Genomic DNA, 19,847 nt, shown 5'->3' with positions numbered 1-19,847 from the left:
ATCAATATGGTGTGGATCGTGGGATGAGGCCAATACAAAACAGGTTTCACATAAGAGATGCAGATATCCAGCCGGAAGGATGCTCCAACCCTCTGTGGGAGATGTTCCTTCAGGTCAGGACAGGAAACTGGCCACACATGGTCCTCTGGAGGAGACTAAGGCAAGATGGTGCATAGTGCAATAGGAGGGGGGACAAGCACAGCTGCATACGAATTGCTGTAGACCATCTACAACAGACGGGCTCTAGGAACACACATATCATGATCTACTCACTCTGCTCTCATTCATTCACTTCTTCCTCCATTTCTCTTAAATAATAATAAATATGTATTTCCTCTACAGCGCTACACAGCGATAGGTCTCAGAGTGTTTAAATAACAGAAGACATTATTATCCCACAGAGTGGTTCTCATTGTATCGACCTCGGAAGAATGAAAGGCTGAGTTGACCCTGCTGGGATTCGAACCTGCCACAGCAGGCTGTGCATAAATACCAGGGGTGAGCGCTTAGCCCAGTGCACTATCATACCGGCATTCATTAATTAAAGACAGCATTAATTCCTAAGCTAGGGGTGCAGCGAGCAACAGGCTCTTTTTCATCTAGTCTTGCATCTATTCATTGTTATCTGCCCGTCTGGGTGCTGAATTCCCACCAGAGGCTCATGCCAAGGCTAGGCCACCGAGAGTCTCTATCTTGGGAAGCTCCCAAAATTGCCAGACCTATGTTTTCCATAGGCAGTTAAGGGCATATAATGCAGGCTATACTCTCCACCTGGCAGAGAGGGGACAGCCATTGAGCATGGGCCCTTGCCAGGACAACCTCAGGAGTTAGACGTGTCTCTTTCCGAAAGTAAAAAAGAAGGGGCTGCCACCATCCTCTGCTCCCACTTAAATAATGTCCATAATTATCATAGACACCCGTGCACCGGGCCACCACACAAAGCTTCTTGAACACTTGTACCTACAATGCTATCTTCTTACCAAAAGGGGCCAAAACATTTTTCAAGCTGTTACCAGCTGAGTAATGTCATAAGTCCTGTAAAGGGCAGCAAACAGAAGAACCCCAGTTTACATGAAACTGGCAGCAGGCCTGGTCCTCCTAAGTCCTCCAGTCACCTGGCCACATAGCTTCTTTCCTCTAATTGGTACAAATGTATGATAATTTGTAGATTTATGAGCTTTCTGTTTTCAAGATATGTCTTGAAAAGTGCCTAAATCACATTATACATCAAAATGATAAGCAATTCTCTCACATAAGATTTTAAGAGCCCTATTAAGCAGCTCAGCAGTAAAGAAAATCCCATGGCTCAGGTATATTCAGAAATGCATCAGACAGTTAAACGGCACCAATCTAGTTTGCCCACCAAATATTTTGACCCCATGGTCAGGGCACAAAAGCAACTGTTCAAAACCATCTTGGTGGCAAATAGGGAGTCTGCTGCCTTAAGCATTGGTGCAAACCGAAGGCATATTGTGTATGCAACAGATGCTATTCGGCCATATCTAATCCATAGTGATAATCCTGTAGACCGCTGGGCTTTGACTCGAGCACGGTTTCATTGCTTATGGTTAGGGGCACGAACTAAAAGCTGGACAGATAGTGTGCAACCTACAGCTTGCCCCTTTTGTCAGTGGCCGGCGGAGGATCTCCTACACTTTGTAATGTTCTGCCCACATTATATAGACTTAAGACGGAGAACACTTTTGCCACTACTCAGATCGGCCGGCATGTTTCAGGCTAAGCCTGCCTTATGTTATTTGCTGTCGGCAGCTACGATTCCAGTGGCCTGGGGTATGGTGGATTATTTGAGACGGGCCTGGTATCGGAGATCCAAAACCGTGGCACAGAATTTGATTGAACTCTTAAATTTTAATCGTATGAATTGTTTGGCTGCTCATTGTGGATATTACCTGACTTACACACATGCACATTTTAAATCTGTATGTATTGTTTGTAAATGTATACTCTAGATATTTTTTTAATACGTTGAATTGACTTTTGTAATGTATGCATTTTTATTCTGTTAACGGTTTATGGATAATTTGTTTCCGAATAAACTTTTATGATGATGCTAAATATACAAATGTTTATCCTAAGCAATCTTTTCAATGGAAGTCTAAAAGTACCAGCGTGCAAAGTAGTGTCGGCCTAAGCAAATCTTTTCTTGGATTTGCAGCAGTACGTTCCAGATCTAAAGCAACACATCAGCAAAAAAGTGTCATAACTTTACCTGCTTGTAGTCATTGTGGGAATCAGACCAACGGCATTTTAATATGCATGATACAAAGAATATGTGACGTTCCACAGAAAGCAGACCCTTTTCTACATGGGTCTAAAAAGAAATGGAATAAAGTAGAGAGTTTAATAAGGGGAATTGTGTTTGTAACCCTATCTTGGAAGAAGACACATGTTGCCTGCGGGTGATGAGGGCTGATGACATGGAGGAGCTTGGCAGAGCTGGGGGACATTCAAGCATAAATGCACCCATTCTTATGACCAAAAGTACATACTTGGAGGACAATGATCCGTACCCCCACTGTGTCTTCTGCAAAAGAGCTCTGCATGTATATGTACTGCAGTTAATAACATTGAGAGGTGTTAAAATTTATTTGGGAGGACCTTCCAGGCCCTGCTCTGCAAGGGGCCTGCCAACAACCTTCTCCTGATGTGAGGTAGAGCTGAGGAGTGTCACTGGGGGTCGCACAGAATGTTAGACAGCTATGCTCTTCAATGGCACTTTTTTCATGGTTATTTGAGTGGGTGAGCCAGTCTACTGGCTTGAAACCAGAATCAGGCTCTTGGCAGCCACTTGACCCAACTAGCCGAGCCCCACCTGGCTCACCCACCACTACCCAACACTATGTGCAGGTACAATGGAGTGTAGGGCAGGGTTAAATGGATCAACTTTAAGCCCAGGTTTAAGGTGGTCTAGAAAATAGCTTTTAAGACCTGGCAATATGCCTTAGTACATAACATAACAGATGAGAGAGCACGATCACCCCCAGAGGGGCATCTTGGGGCTATTGACAGATAAAAGATGTTTGTTGTTACCCAACTTAATGGTACTCATTTTATCGGCCGCAGAAGGATGAATGGATGAGTGGACCTACCAGGATTCGAACCTTTGACCATGAGGTCAAACACAGGCCGCTGTGGTGGATGCATTAGTCCACAGACCGGGCTGTGGCTCAGTGGCCTAATGTATGTATTACAGGGGCTTGTGTTTGACCTCATGGTCACAGGTGCATATCCTGGCATGTGACATAGCTACACAGATTCGGCATTAGGCCTGGGCATATCATGATCTCAGAAAAGATTATAAAGACCCATAAAGGGCACAGACTAGGCCTGTGAGAGGCACACCCACAATGATAATGATGTGTTATTTATATAGCGCCTTAAGCCAAAGCGCTTTACAGAGAACATATTTACATACATTTTTCATCCCGCCCGAAGTTGGTACTCATTTATCAACCTTGGAAGGATGAAAGGCTGAGTTGGCCTTGCCGAGATTCGAACCTGCGACCTGCAGATCACAGCAGAGAGCGCCCAACCCGCTGAGCTATCTTATCATAAAACAAAAAAATTAAGCACAGATCAAAGTCCAGACAAACTGCATTTACTTACGCACAGTCATGCACATCTAAAAGATAAATTAACAACAAGACAGACCACCACAGAAAACAAAATTCCAATGCTCACCTAGTGTGAGAAACCAGGGACATCATTTGGGGGTTTCAGTATGAAATCCCTTGGGACTCCCTTGTGACCCCCAATTATTTAACAAATATAACAGAAGCTCCTCGTGTGGCGGGGGCCCCTTCAACCCCAAGTCTGGGGGGTCCCCGGCCCAGTCCTCGCCCATCATGTCAGGGCCAGGCAGGCGCTCAGTAGGGGTTGGCGTTGGAGCTGAATGTGACATGTGGCACATGTCACATGCCATGTTCAGCTCCAACCCCTTCTCCCTCGGCTTCGTCGCAGCTCACACACAGGAACCAGGGAGTTCTTGCAGCTTCCTGGTTTCTGCTTGTGAGCAGCATGGAGAAGCTAAGGGTGGCCTGGACGAACAGACAGAAGCGGATAGAAAAAGGTAAGAAGTTTTCTTAAAATATTATGTGTATTTTGCATGTGTGAATTGTGTGTCAGATGTGTGTATGTGAATGGTGGGTGAATGTGAAGTGATGTGATGTGTATAGAGAATGCAATGAGTGGATGTAAGAGAAGGTGTGAGTGACTGGTGGGTGAATGAGTATGAATGTGATGGAGTGTTTTTGAATGTTCTGGATGGGTGAGTGTGTGCCTGTGTAGAGAATGTAATGAGTGGATGTAAGTGAAGGTGTGAGTGAGTGAATGGTGGGTGAATGAGTATGACTGTGATGGTGTGTTTTTTAATGTTGTGGGTAGGTGGGTGGGTGTGTGCCTGTGTGGTGAATGCAATGTGGATTAATGTGAGAGGGGATGCATGGGTGGGGGACAAGTGGGTGAAAAGGGATGCATTTGTGTGTTAGGCCCTGGAAGACTGGGGATCACTAGAGGATTATTGTCACATCCGTTATTGACTTTGTATGTTTTACTGGTATTTTCGGGCAAAGCCAAGTTCACGTGTGTCATTACCTGGCTAGACTGGTATTTTGGTGCAGTCAGTCCAGCTATTGCTTACTGTGGCAAGACATTTATCAGTCAGCATCTTTAAAAAAGCAGGCAATAAGTAGTGTTACCTCGCTAGACTGATGTTTTGGAGTAGCAGCCTGTACAACGTTTACTGTGGCATGACCTTTTATTAACTGAGCATCCATGATGAATCAAGCATGATAAGTGCTCTTATGGGCCTAGACTGTACCAATTTAAACAGGTTTTTATATTTTGACTTGTCACTTTTAATGGCCAAACCAACAGGAGTATGTTCTTACACAGGAGTACTGGCATATTTGGCAGAGCCAGTTGTGTGCCCAGTGCCAGTAATGATATTATAAAAAAATTCTTAAAGCGAACATGAGTATGGTTTTATATGGGAATATTAGCATATGTTGGTGGAGCCAACATGGAAATGTATGGGCACAGCCAGCATGAAAATGTTTTTTATTCTGGCATATATTGCAGGATACATTGCAGGGACCAGCATGATAATGCATTCGGAAAGGCCCTGTGCACTTTTGGTGACTTGCATCTATTGTACGTTTTTTCATGATTTACCCTACACTCTACAAAACCGATTGTGGCCTTTTACCCAAATTGTTGGCCTTTAACCCAAATGTTCACAGAAAGTGTGCTGTGTAATGCACCAATTTAACCCATTATTTGAAACATTTTCTCAGGGCAGGTGGAAGAATCCTCCCCGACTCCCCCAAACCCATTTTCGTTAGTTCGGGCTCCCTGACTACGCTCGGTTGCAAACGTATACTTGTGGTAAATATTTACACCCTCCAAAAAAACTACTCGACAGCCACCACAACATTTAAGCTTTAATTAAAAAACATATTTACTTCTTTCCCTTGCAGTAGCATGCCCCTGCAGCATTGTAATCATCATGGACGTTGTGCACATGTGGTGGTGCGGGCCGGCCCGGGGTGTGGCGTGCCCTATGCTTTGTTAAGGAGCTTGCAGGGGCCCCCACAGCATGGCGCGCAGGGGGGGCCCGAAGTTTGTGCTACAGCATTGTCTGACAAAGGAGTAGTGTGCAGTGCGTGCCCTAAAGTCTGCCAGTGAGTCCCTAGGTGAGAAGCAACGTGTGTGTGTTTTCAATTTAAAATAACTGTGTGTTGCCACAGATTTATATAAGCAGCAATGATATTACATTAAATATGGGTTCTTTTTAAATCCTCTGGCACCCAGTATTATCATTAGATAATAAAAAGCTATGGGTGGGGTCTTGGGTATATTGAAATAACCTTTCCCAGGAATTATACTCCAGCAAAGATAGCATTATCATGTGCACTCCCTTGTGTGCACGCAGACCAGACTAATATGTGTCTTCTGTCACAGTGGTAGCTGACTCATAGATACATTTATAACCAGGGAATTATGTTGATGCTAAATCCTGGTCAATTATTTAATTTTCAGGCCTTGCTCATGCAGCTTTTTGCTCCTGGGTAAACAGCAGCGCACACCTCCCCAGGTCAGTGCTTTTTTTACTTGTTTAACAAAGCAACGCCACAGATAAAGAGTACTTCTGTGTCCACTGATATATAGAGGCTTCATACACTAGCTGTAGCCTGCGTTAGAGATTTCGGTTACCCTGTTACAAGTACTGCATTATGAATGTTTTAAATATAGACCCCACCTCCACTCTGGAAAATGACACTCCCCAAATGTGTGATTGTGGACAAATCACGCTTCCCTCTGTGCCTCGGTTCTTATATCTGGCTGAAATGAGAGCACCTGGAAAGAGGGGTGCTAAATGCATCAGAAAAATCTGAAGATCATTTGTCATCACTTCCCGTGATGTCACTTGGGGGCAGGGTCAAATGACAAATTCCTGTGATGTCGTGAGGACTCAAGGGACGTATGATGTCATTTCCGCTACCCCTGGCATTTTGGTGAAATTACGTCCCTGTGAGAAACCAGTGCACACAGAAAGCACACCCACATACAGATGCAGAACCAGACACACCCATAGAAATCTCCAACCAGCACAAAAATATTCCTACACACAAATACATTCGGACAGAGGCAGACACAAATATGTAACAATCCATAGACAGGGCTAATCAAAATTATGAACTGAGATGTACCCAGGTGAAGTCAAAGATATGTTTCACATACCAAGGCAAAACACACCCACAAAGAAACAACCCTTAGGAGTACATTAACACCTACAGACTGGTGATTTTCAAAACAAGCATTGGCAATGCCAACAGTTTTGGCTTTTGTAAAGGCATGGGAAAGGCATTTGCCAGGCACTGCCATAGTGGTATTAACTGCCTGATGGCAGAAGTTGCAAAATGTGTGAGTGCCTGGGCACATAATAGCAGTGCCTGGCAAATGCATAATACTTATACCCAAGCCCAAACTGTTGGCTTTGCCAATGCTTGTGTTTAACAGGACTTCAGTCAAGGACATGCACATTGCTTATAAATCGAGTGCCTGAAGACAGACCTGGTTAAAGACATTGTATTACACCAGTAGCATGTTTACAGCTTCAACTAAGTCACTAACTCTCAACAGACTGCTTTGAAAAAACACTAGCAGGCCCTTTCAGCGCAAAGTTTGATGCTAAGGCTTAATAAAGAAAGCTCAAAGAGATCATAGTAGGATGTGTTTTGGGTAGGGAGGGGTAGGAAGTTGGTGGGAATGGCCAAAGGGATTAGCATGGCCATGCTCAGTCAATGGGTGGGTAAATAGCCAAACACCTACAAACGTTACGTCCCTACTCTTACGTCATTTCTCCCTAGCTGTACTCTAATGCAATAGTTTCAGTTCATAGGTGGTGGTGCTTCACGCAATAGCCAAAACTAAAAAGTGAGTGTTAGATCCCCAAGCAGACTACACCGTCCAACAACCTCCCCCATCCACTTGAGAGAGAAAACCAATGCCAAACATCCATGGACAGGCGCCCGTCCAGTCCAGAGAGAAATGGAGGTGCAGGCCCATAGACAAGCTAATGCCTAGAGTCAGAAAAAAAAGACTGCATAGAGATATTCACACTTACACCCACAATGGCAACACATCCACATGGAGACAGACATACCCGCGAATATAAAAACACAAAACACACCCATCGCTGCCAGATGCCTCCCTAACTTACTCTACACCTACACATAGTCATACACCCAGACACACAAACAACTATTCATGCAAAGAGTGTCTTCAAGAACCACACACAGATGTGCCCTGAGACATAGTAACAAACACCCCTAGAAAAGGAATACCTAAAGAGAGAGAAAGAGTGAGAGAGAATGAGAGAGAGGGAAAGATTCCAACAACCATATGAACCATAATGACTATCACACACCTAGGGCGCTATAACAGAAAAGCATGCGGTGTTCGCAATACCTCCTAGTTTTAAAATGCTGGCTAATTGTGAGTTATGATTGCATGTGATATTTACCACAAAAGGTACATGCAAAGTGGTGTATAGGGTAGACAGCCCATATTTACCCCCTGCAGTACTTTCGATGTACCCACAGGTGGCAAATATGCCATGGAATTCAAAATTATAATTAGGTGGCATTTTAAAGAAAAAGTGGTATTGGAGACTGTGTAAATGTCAGGGGTGCACGGTACGGAGTTGGAACCAAAGTCATTGAAACACCTAGGCACAGAAGAGAGAGAGACATGCACTCTCATCACAGTTCTCAAGTTGTTCCGTGTCAAGTGTGAGTAGCGTATCGAGACCGGTTTCTTTAATGTCATGGTGGGACGTGATGCTCAACATTGATGATGTAAAAAAAAGGGGGGGGGCTGTGACAAATTGACTACTGCTCTTCAGGGGCACAGGAATAAGTAGTAAATGAAAGTCCCACTTAGCCGCACACTATTACTAAACCAGCAATGATCCCAATCATAAAGGTGAAACAGGTGCAACGTGAATGGCATGCCTTCTTCTTTCGTTTACGCTAGTAGGGGCAGAGGACAGGTGAAAACAAAGAGGCGTCTAAAATAATAGCACTGAAGTTACAAAAATAAAAAAAGAATTGTCCATCAAGGTTCTGCAAACAACAGGAAACTTGAATTGTTTAAAAATACACAGAACTAATGAAGCCACTAATAACCCACCTTCTAAGAGTAGACACAGAATATGTAGACTTTGTAATGAAAGGGGGCGCTATGAGTCTGAAGAAGGGGGTACACGGGCACATTTTTTACAGCAGCAAAGTTAAGTTCAATGAAGAAGGTCTTTAAAAAGTAAAGAGTGGCATCTTAAATGTCAAAGGACCTTTTACAGCAGGACAGTGGTGCAGAATCACTTCAGATACCATGTATTGGTGCTCCACATCATCAAGACAGGCTTCCAGGTGCTTTGTTATCGGTCGAGTCTTCATCAAGGCTTTTGCATCAGATGTTTCTGATGGATTAAGTGCATTGAGACAGTCGAGTCGGCTCGAGATGGTGCAGCAATCCGATACAGTCCCATAGCAGTGATCGTCTCGAATCTGGTGAAGAACAGGCAGGCAATGGGCAATTTGGTACCTTGAATTGGTTGAGTGGGCTCGAAAAGGTGCAACAATGCAATGCAGGTCGTCAGTGGCGATCAGCTAAAAAATGGCTAGACGTCAGGCAGGTGGTGGTTGAGTCATTGACTTGATGGCTCAAAATCAGATCGATAACCGGTGAGTGTTAAAGGCATCTGAGGGTGCTTAGAGCGGCTCCGAAAAATAAAACACGAAAGTGGTCCAGTCATCTCAAAAACAGATTGAAGCTGGAAAACAGGGCCCAGAGATGTTGCTTGACTTCTTGTTTCTTGTGGAGTCCTGTGCAGGGTCTCCAAGGGCAAGATGCGTCTTTTATCGGCACTTCCCAGCCAGGAAGGTTGCCAGAGAACACTTGCAGTGGCTGTCACCACTTGAGAACAGCTTTCTGGCTGCCAGTGGTCTCAGCTGAGGCTGGCCTTGTCCAGAAAGCAGGTCACCACAAATGTGCCCCTGAGATGAGTGAGGGAAGGGTCTTTCTCCCCTTCTTGGAGCCTCTATCTTCACTTCTAGGGCAGAGGAATTGGGGGCAGACTGTACCACCAATAAAGCTACAGGTGAAGCCTGACTTCTTCTGTAGTCAAAAGATAATTCAGGAAGATTCAACAGATAGTTAATTTGCCACAGCGAATTGTCCCCCTTCTGTCTGTAAGGGTCCAATTCCAGTTGCTATGCGTAGTCTTTTGCCTGGTGATGCCAGTCCCAGAGTTCTTTGCCTGCAGGAAGTGGGGAGAGGAACCAGAAGTGTGAGTAACCCAATGGATTCCAAGATGTGGGACCCTTCTCTGGCCTGTACTTCTCTCCTGGGATACTCCTGGGATACTCTACTGCTTTGCCTTCTCCTGTCAGCCCTGCATCAGAGAGACTCCAGTAATTACCACTTCGGTGTTGTTTCCTTTGGCCTGGCAGAGCATGACTTTGAAGCATGGGCCTCTCCCTGCCCACTGGGGGCAGTTACTGTCCTCCTGAAATGTGACAAGTCAGTCTCTGGCTGTTGGAACTTTAGGTTCTATTAAGCAATTTGCAGGAATAACATGTTTTTATTTACTCTGTAACTACCATGCTGCCAAATTACATGGCTTTTGCTGAGGGATGTCAGTAGACAGCCTCAGCAAAGTTAAATGTTTGCAATACACTGTTCAGCATGCATCATTTATTATGAAAGCAGATCTCAATTTCAGAGGCAGAATTACAAGCAATATATTTTTTATCAGAAAAGCTCACTAAAATCAATAAAGCTCAGACTAGTATGCCCTCAGAGATGGCATTCCATAACGGAGACTAACCCTTCACATCAGATACCATGCAGAGCTCTAACGATGAGCCACCCAGAGTCAGAACCAGAGTCACACACACTAAAACTACTAACAGATACACCAAGGATCAAAATAAAGAGGCATCGTGGTGTACGTGCACACGCAAATATACACGCACAAACCAATCCTCCCCATAGCACAGACATCTTTAGACTCACAAATACACCCAGTCATACATATACTCTAACACGCTCACAGCTGGGGCCGAATACATAGAGTACACTAGTGTCGTATGAATACTGAGTGCTATATGTGAAGGCAGAGACTCCCACAGATGCACACACAGCCACCGTAATACTGACAGGAACATACATCGAAAGGCCCTGGAAACCACGCGCGACAGTCACGCATAGGCAGTCACATAGGTCCCAGGAATGCACCCACAGACACTCACAGACGTCTCCCACGCGCACGTACGTTCCTACACTCGCGCGCAGCCGCGCACATATACACCGAGGCACCCACAGACGGTGCCCCTCTTTGACCCCTGGCCCTCGTACCTTGGAGAGCTTCCTCCGGCGGGGGGCCTTGGTGCAGTTGCCCATGCTTCAGCAGCTGCCCGCCTCCTCATCGGGCATTCCCTGCCCGCGGGCCCTCTCCCTCGCTGGGCTCTGTGCTCTCATACCCTCAGCTCTCGACACTATTCTCCCCCAGAGAGCTTTATTTAGACAAGATATTCCTCCGCGAGCATTTTATCTCTAATGCTTTCAGGATTTTCCCGTCTCTTTTTTTGCTCAAATATCTCCAGAATATGAGGAGAGAGCGGGAGACTTAATCCCACCCCAGGGATTATAATAAAACTCATCACAGAGAATGGGAGGCAGGGAGAGGGGCTGTCAGGGGCAGAGAGGAATCTGCTGTAGACTCAGGGGGTGGGGTGGCATCAGTGATAGGGAGGAGGGTGTCAAGGAATAGTAGGGGCTCACAGAGACGGAAGGTAAACTAGGAGACTGATGGTGGGAGCGTCTGACAGATTAGTGAATGTGGACGGTTACAGATGGGGGCAGCGAGTTGTCAGAGACGGAGGGCCTGTCAGAATCTGAGAGGGCGCTGTCCCAGACACATGAGGATGCCAGAAGCAGAGGCAGCACTGTGAGGTGTGGGAGGCCGGTGAAGGGAAGCAAGGCTGTCAGAGAATGCTATGGGGACCGTCAGAGACTGTCAGTGGGGACAGGGTCGGACTGGGACAAGAAATAGGACCAGACACCCAAATAAAAATGCCCCCCCTCGCATCGAGAAAGTGGCCCACCCCTTATCTCACAACCCTTGACCTCTGATGACATTACCGGACGTGATATCATTTGACCCCACCCCAAAGTGACATCCCAGGAAGTGATGAAACACGACCTTTCACCCCTTAAGAAAACAGGAAATGGCATCAAATAGCGTTGGTCTGAGGTACACTACGAAAAATATGGTTATGATTTCACTAATGTGATATACATTTCATACAAGAATGGATCACCACATGTATCATCAATATCTGTGTGTATAGATCCATATTGTCATATTACTGTGAATGCAAGAAGACGGCCAAGGCCAAATGATATGTTATTGCATAACACTTACATTTAAGCTCTTTTGTATAGAATAAATATGCATACAATATCACCCAACCTGTGTTGGTACTCATTGATCAGCCTAAGAAGGATGAAAGGCTGAGATGGCCTTGCTGGGATTCAAACCTGCAGATCACAGACACACATCGCAGCAGCGAGCAGTCAACCCACTGAGCAATCATATCAGCTGTAGTAAAATGAGCAATTATTCTGTAGTGGATACCATTAAACTGGTAACTGAGATTTAACAGCAGACCAGTTAAGTTCATCTGCAGGTCTGGTGCAAAATTGGCCGTATGTCAAGCCTGCATGCATCTACTTTCAGGCTTCAGAAGTTGGCAAAATGGGGAAAGCAGCGCACTCAAAGGACATCCCATAATCTGAGCACTCATTACCTTATACTTGCAAACAAACATCCTGAACTGCATGCCAGGGAGATGGGAAAGATAGGCAAATGACAATAAAGCATTAATTGTGGCACAATGAAGTCAATGGCCACTTGATGTGCTATGGTCAAATATTTCTACACTGTACAGAAGCTTTCAGGCACAAGGATTTTGTCAAGTGACCGAGGACACCGAGATGGAATGTCTTGTGATGATCGTAACAGAGACAACGGCAGAAAAAAACATGCTATAACCGCAACTTGCAAAAGGAAAATTGCATCGTCTGAAATGGATGCTTATTCTAATCTAAAATTGGTTGTTTATCACTAATATCACTAACACATAATTATGACTAATACAACAGCACAGCCACTCCAGGGGGCACGGTGCCCCCTGGAGTGGTGGCACAGTGATAGCCGCGTGCCCGGCGGCAGCCCCAGCCCCTCAACTTTGCATGCTGCAGCAGCATGTGAATGATGCATGCATCATGATTTATGGGGTTGCTGGGCAAACACCATGGCCTAGAAGCTTTTCTTTCTGTGAGTGAACGTTTTCCTCTGCTATCTCTGAGTCACTTGGCAGAGTTTCCCTTTTTTCTCTAAATACCTCAAATCGGCCCGACTCAGCTTTAGAAAGTGGACTGTACCTTTGTGAATGTAGACAGAGTGGTTGAGGAGTGGGATCTTTTCGAACAGTGAGATTTTGAGCTTTTAGATATGTGCCAGGGCTAGGAGGGCTAACCGATGAATGGGGAAAGGTCAGTCCAAAGACGTGCCTACACCACTTAAGATAATCCCAACACATTACATATAAGCACAGCACAATAGTGGGACATGTCAATATTTGCAAGAATAGAAAGCGCAAATGCAGAAAACTTGGCAAAAACTACTGTTTCTTAAGAGTACATAAAGCAAAATTGCGCATTTGAAGGGAGCTCTTGTATCTAAAACGGGTCAAATCTGTCCGAAACAATGTGGTACTTATTGTAATTGTTATGCAATGATATCAAACAGGATTAGTGCATCTAAATGGAGGATATTAATATCAAACGGTTTGAAAGAAAAACTGAAAAGTCAGATAAAAGAGTTTGAGACCAAGGGATTAAAAAAAAAAAATTCAAATATCTTTTGTTCAAAATTCTTTTTTTTCAAATATATATATATATTTTTCAAACTGTTCAGGCGTGGCCAGAAACCGGCCCCCACTCCCCAGGGACGATTTCAGCCCGGCCAGGGGCCAAGAGGCAGAGGGGCCAATCTGACCCTGAGTGGGGGCAGTCAGATCGGGGAGGGGGACTATCAGACACTTGGGCAATGATGTCAGAGAATGGGAGAGGGGGAACCAGAAGCTGTGGATGTTGTCATATTGTGTATTTAAGGTCACCGGCAGGCGCAGGCGATTAGATTATTAGGCGCTAGCACCGCACCAATTGAACCAATATCAAATAAAGGGCGCTTTGCCTCCAGCTCACTGTCATGCATACTTAACTATCGGTCAATACTTAAGTTTACATGACAGTGAGCTAGAGGCAAAGCGCCCTTTATTTGCGTCACCAGGGGGGGCGGCCCTTGTGCAGCCGCACCCTCTGAGCGCACCTTGAGCCGGCGCTGGGGCTGACAAATGTAAGAGAGGAGTTCTCATTGAGTGGAAAGCACCTGCCAAAGACTGGGGCAAGGTGGCGGAGACTAGTGACGGGGTGGTGTAGGGGGGGCGGTCTGGAGAATGGTGCAGCCTCTGAAACTTGGGAGGAATATGCTAGGCTAGGAATTCAGCCACGTCATCAAGAAGCAGATAGGGTACTTCAATACACCAGTAAAATGAATGCAAAAACTGACAAGATCACCTCCCCTTTCCGGTTTTATGAGTGATGGATATAGCTCAGCAGTAACAAAAACAAGTGCATGGAGAATTCGAGAAATCCTCACAGAAATTCAACACAAGTAGTTCCTCGAACAGGCATGATGTTTGCATATGAACTGCACAGAGCAAAATTCAAGAGATTTCTGTTGTGGCCAAATATCAAAAAGCACCTTTTTAGTGTTGGCTATTATGTGGCGCCTGCTCTACCTATAAGCCAAAACTATTGCATTAGAATACAGCTAGTGAGAAATGGCATGTGAGAAGGGACACAAAGCTTGTAGGTGTTGTTTTAATTATTTGCCCACCCATTGACTGCCATTGGCCATGCTAATCCCTATGGCCATTACCTCCCGGTTCCTGCCCACATCCCCGCACCCAAAACACTGCCTCATGGGAACTCTTTGAGGTCACCTTAATCAAGCCTTAGCATCAAACTTTGCACTCAAAGTGCTTGCCAGTGTTTTTTCAAAGCAGTCTTCTGAAAGCTAATGGTTTAATTGGTGTTGTGAGCACGCTTCTGGTGTAATACAAATGTCTTAACCGGGTCTGCCTTCAGCCACTCAATTTATAAGCTTTATGCGTGTCCTTCACTGAAGTCCTGTTAAAAACAAGCATTGGCAAAGCAACAGTTTTGGCTTGTGTATAAGTATTAAGCATTTGACGGGCACTGCTATTAGATTCCCAGGTACTTGCACCATTTTCTCACCTGCTACCATCAATAGCCAGTTAATACCACTATGCTAGTGCCTGGCAAGAGCCTTTCCCATGCCTACACAATGGTGCCATACACAAAAGCCCAAACTGTTGGCATTGCTAGTGCTTGTTCATTTATGGTGCTATGTCACGAGATGTAACCCAAAACTCCTCTATAACCAGGCCCTGAAAGACCAATCTGTAAAACTCTCCCAAAAAAAGACTTGTACATTGCACAAGAGATCTGCAGCCGTAGTGCTGCAGTGCTCTGCAGGACCTCAACACAGGAATCCACAGGTTAGAAGAGTGATTGGCCAAAGCAGGGTTGAACTGGAAACCAAAAGTAGCTCTTGTATGATTTTAAAAGTGGCCTCATATCACACTGTGCCAAGAAGACCATACTATCTAAGTTGGGTTTGAGGAGTTCTCTCAGGAGAATATTTCGAAAAAATGGATCAAAATAGTGAAATTCTAAAGCACATCTGTCCCTGTATAGGGATTGAAAAGTAGTTCAACATAACACACAAGTGGCATGACATTTGATAAGAGTGAGGGATGACACACTGGAAGATGTATAACACATGCATTGTTTACCTGAATAGGATGTGGGGGATTAGGAGAGATGGATTGGAGGAAGGGGTGGGGTGTCTTGGAGATGGGTTGAGAAAAGCAGGAAACCAGAGTACCCACACAAAAGAAGCCCATGGTGTAGAGGCCCACCAAGACATTTCCAGAGTTCCCTGTAGGACAATACACCACTGGGGATAAGAACAGGCCCTAAAGAACGATTACATGATGTGCAGCGAGGCCGCAGCGGGGCTGAACCATAAGCTAGAATGTTGCAGATCACCTGAACACAATATTGATCTTGCGGAACACCTAGCCGTAACCAGTAAAAAAAAAAGGCTCACCAAGTACAGACGGAGCGACCACAGACTGGAAGGAAATGGAGACTGGGAGATACACACCAAAGATAACTGCAGGGAGGATAGGATCTGCTAAACGGGTGGCTTGAGAGAAGCGGAGCATGAGAGACACTTTCTTTACTGCAAAGGCATTAGAAATACCTACATTCTATGAGAATAAGGACTTCTTTGCAGGTAAAACAGATTAAGAAAAGTGTTGTGCCATTCTCAGAGACCTGGCAGAATTAGCAGGAGATATGGAGCAAAATATGTTCATGGATGTCACCAAAGAAGACACGATGCAGAAAGCAGCATGGATTTTAGATAAGCAGAAAATTGAAATGAGGACTACTGGAGAGAATTAAATATTTTACATACCCTATTTATTTTGTTAATATTTCTCGAACTGCCGATAAATTGGAACTAGGAATGGGATGACATTATCTGTGGAAGAGGAGCCCTGAGGGGCAGCAAGTGGAGTCCTGTTCTCTTAGTCTTTAATGGTTTGTAGAGAACCCCACAAGCTCATGGGAGAACTTGCTCATTCTCCCCACTGGGGCACGGGTAGCAAAATCTCATTCAAATGGTACCCAGTGAAAAAGCCCTTAAAGCATCCTAAATTCACCTAAGCTATTAGGCCCCAAGAGTCGGACGGAGATCTTCATAAGGACCAAAAGTCAGATGGAGATCTTCATAAGGACCCAAGAGTCAGGCAGAACTCTTCATGCAGCCCTAAGAGTCAGGTGGAGATCTTCATGAGGCTCCAAGAGTCCGGTGGAGATCTTCATGAGATCCCAAGAGTCAGGGAGAGATCTTCATGAGGCCCCAAGAGTCAGGTGGAGATCTTCATAAGGACCCAAGAGTCAGGTGGAGATCGTCATAAGGACCCAAGAGTCAGGCAGCACTCTTCATGCGGCCCCAAGAGTCAGGTGAAGATCTTCATAAGGACCCAAGAGTCAGGTGGAGATCGTCATAAGGACCCAAGAGTCAGGCAGCACTCTTCATGCGGCCCCAAGAGTCAGGTGGAGATCTTCATGAGGCCCCAAGAGTCATGTGGAGATCTTCATGAGATCCCAAGAGTCAGGGAGAGATCTTCATGAGGCCCCAAGAGTCAGGTGGAGATCTTCACAAGACCCCAAGATTCAGGTGGAGATCTTCACAAGATCCCAAGAGTCAGGGAAAGATCTTCATGCGGCCCCAAGAGTCAGGTGGAGATCTTCATAAGGACCCAAGAGTCAGGCAGAGATCTTCATGAGGCCCCAAGAGTCAGGTGGAGATCTTCATGAGGCCCCAAGAGTCAGGCGGAGATCTTCATGAGATCCCAAGAGTCAGGGAGAGATCTTCATGAGGCCTCAAAAGTCAGGCAGAGATGTTCATGAAAATAAGGCACATATCAAGTGGCAGTTTATTAAATTTATGTGTGCATATCCATGAACACATTTAACAATAAATATGTCGAGTCAGCGATATAGTAGCATGAGTGATAACTCTTTTATTCCATCAAAAAAGGGCACACAAAATATACAGCTGTGCAGGATCCATCCCAGGAATTGCTAGCACAAACTATGCTATGCTACACCCAGGGCTGTCACAGGGTTTGGTGAGGCCAAGGGCAAAACTTTTCGTGAGGCCCACCCTTGTTATTTTTGGCACTGGGCAGCAGCACCATGAATAGGTGATGCAAAAACTCTCACTTTGAGTTGTGTGGTGGGCACAGATAAGCAGATGATGCCCTCTGGTTGCATCTGTGCTAAGCTAAAGTCTTGCTGTTGGTCCATTGTACTTACCATCAAAAGGATTTGTAGGGTAAATCTGAAGACTGAACACATTGAATCTCGCAATGATCATGTCATGGTCATCCAACATATGTCACCTTTCAACATTATATAGGGTCATGAACCATAAGCCTCTCTTGTACACGGTATTCAGATGAAATCTGTGCACATTCCAGCTAATGTGAACTGCAGTATGACATTTCCATCACAATTCCCCCTACCAGTAGCCTTCCTTGTTTTACGTGTGTTTTGGCCTTCTCTAAAGTGCTATATTCACAGATGTACAACTGGACAACAATGTTGGTCAATATAGGCCAGGCACACTGAATACCCAGGACCCAGAAATGTTTACTTAGAGTTAACTTAATTGTTTCATGCTTCTGAAACCTAACAATTTGGACAGAAATACTACACGTTTTACTGCACTTTGGCCTAGATTTTCCAGTATCCAGGTAAAATAGTTGGTATTATGTAATATTTTTATATATAGTGCTTCATCTGTGACCCCGCCTACTTCGAAGTGCTGTAAAAATATGTGTTATTACTACAAAATGTAATGGTACTTAATTTATCAGCCCTGCAGAAATATGAGCTGGGAAAGTGTAGGCTGGGCCATGCCAGAATTGAGCTTTTTAATCGCTGAACTAGCCATTTGTGACACAGTATGTTGTTTAATTAACTGTGCAGTTAAAAATAAACATTGATTAGGATATCTACCTACCTATTACTAAGAAATGCTATCCCCAGAAACAATGCTATGGTATACAGAATTAACAAGAAATAGCTGGTAAAATAGCTTTGCAGGTTAAGTGCTCAATGCTGGGATCTATGAATGATCTGCAGGGCTTGAGTGTTCATCACAGCCATTTCTCAGTAATCTTTTATCCTTCTGTGATCAGAAAATGATTATTTATTTCAGTTAGCAGTAATAATACATTTCTATCAGTATTGTATGTACAGTTTACTGACAAATGCACTATTTAAGTAATGGATTATTATAAATGCCTAAATGTTAGCATAAATAACTTAAAGCATAGGCACAGATTAATGTAACTCTTAAATTAGTGTCACTTTAAGTGTGACTTCTCTGACTCCTATCAAACTTCTTACCTGGCAATATAAAAAGCATATCCAAGTGTTTCTGGGCTTCCTTGAGAAATGTGTCAATATTATTTTATACTGGCATGTCTGGAGCTGAACAAGACAGGGTTATGAATGCATTGGAGCCTTAACGCAGCCTGCTGGCAACACAAATCAGGATGCCATCTATAAATTATATACATAGACTTTGTTAATGTTATCAGCAACTGTAAGTGAGCCCCCCACATTTAACTCCTAAATGCACCAATGTTCTTCCCCTGACTCATCAGGTGGCTAGGAGCCACATGAGAAATACTAACAAACCAACTCCCCTGGGCTTGCTTCCTCCTAAAAACTGTGTAAGGCAGTTGGGGAGGATGAGGCATAGACAGGAATAAGGCCACTAATTGAAGAGGGAGACCCAAACGTGGCACTCAGTACACCCATCCCACTCCCACTCTGGAGACAGAGAAATGAGAGACGTACATTGCTTCTCCTGCCTTCATCCCCATCACTGATGTATCACAGGTGTGAGAAGCACTACTCACTCACACAACCATTAAGACCATACCTGCATGCCAGTATTGAAGAGATATAGCTGTCATCAATTGAACAAGTCGACTTACTGCAACCTCAAAGAACGCCAATGGTGTCACGACTGGCATCATGACATAGATACGTTAGACATGAAGCACATAGACATCCTGCATGAAGTTACGCAGACATTTACCTTTACTGCTGATAGACACAAAGAATATGCTTATGACTCACATAGTTAGAGGACTGACACACATATACCCTTTTGCTATGTGGAAAACCGCAAGACGCATAAGAATACATATGAACTGCTTGCTGATACTTAACCGCAACTAACATGGGCAGTCATGTGAATAAAGATGGAAGCCATAGGTGCACTGCAGTGAATGGGAAAAGCAGGACGAACCCAAGCACACAGACAAAGGCAGACAGGCTGATTCTTCTGAAGCATGCAGACCAGGCTTCCAGCGCGGGCACAGTGTATAGCCTCGCCAAGGACACAGAGAGAAAGGTTTCAATTTAACAGAAGCGATATGACACCTGAAGGGAACACAAACCGAAACCCCCCATAACTGCAAGCAAGAGAAATCCATTTTGTGGTCTTCACA

The 19,847-nt window shown here is 44.7% G+C and overlaps 1 protein-coding gene across 3 annotated transcripts in view; it reads right to left on the bottom strand.

Moving 5' to 3' along the window:
• The window catches only part of CABP2 (calcium binding protein 2), a 394,756-nt gene that overhangs the window by 163,999 nt on the left and 210,910 nt on the right, over positions 1 to 19,847 (bottom strand). Inside the window, exon 1 of one of the 3 annotated variants that reach the window (XM_069629046.1) lies at positions 10,945 to 11,176. The exons of the other annotated variants lie outside the window; for them this stretch is intronic. Coding sequence (XP_069485147.1) covers positions 10,945 to 10,989 — 45 coding nt within the window. The 5' untranslated portion in view covers positions 10,990 to 11,176. Of the gene's footprint in view, positions 1 to 10,944; positions 11,177 to 19,847 lie in introns of those variants that run through there. 3 annotated transcript variants of the gene reach the window in all.

Source organism: Ambystoma mexicanum, chromosome 12, assembly GCF_040938575.1.
Source record: "Ambystoma mexicanum isolate Mex_15411 chromosome 12, UKY_AmexF1_1, whole genome shotgun sequence".
NCBI classification, from domain to species: Eukaryota; Metazoa; Chordata; class Amphibia; order Caudata; family Ambystomatidae; genus Ambystoma; species Ambystoma mexicanum.
This window is presented reverse-complemented; position numbering and strand designations above follow the sequence as displayed.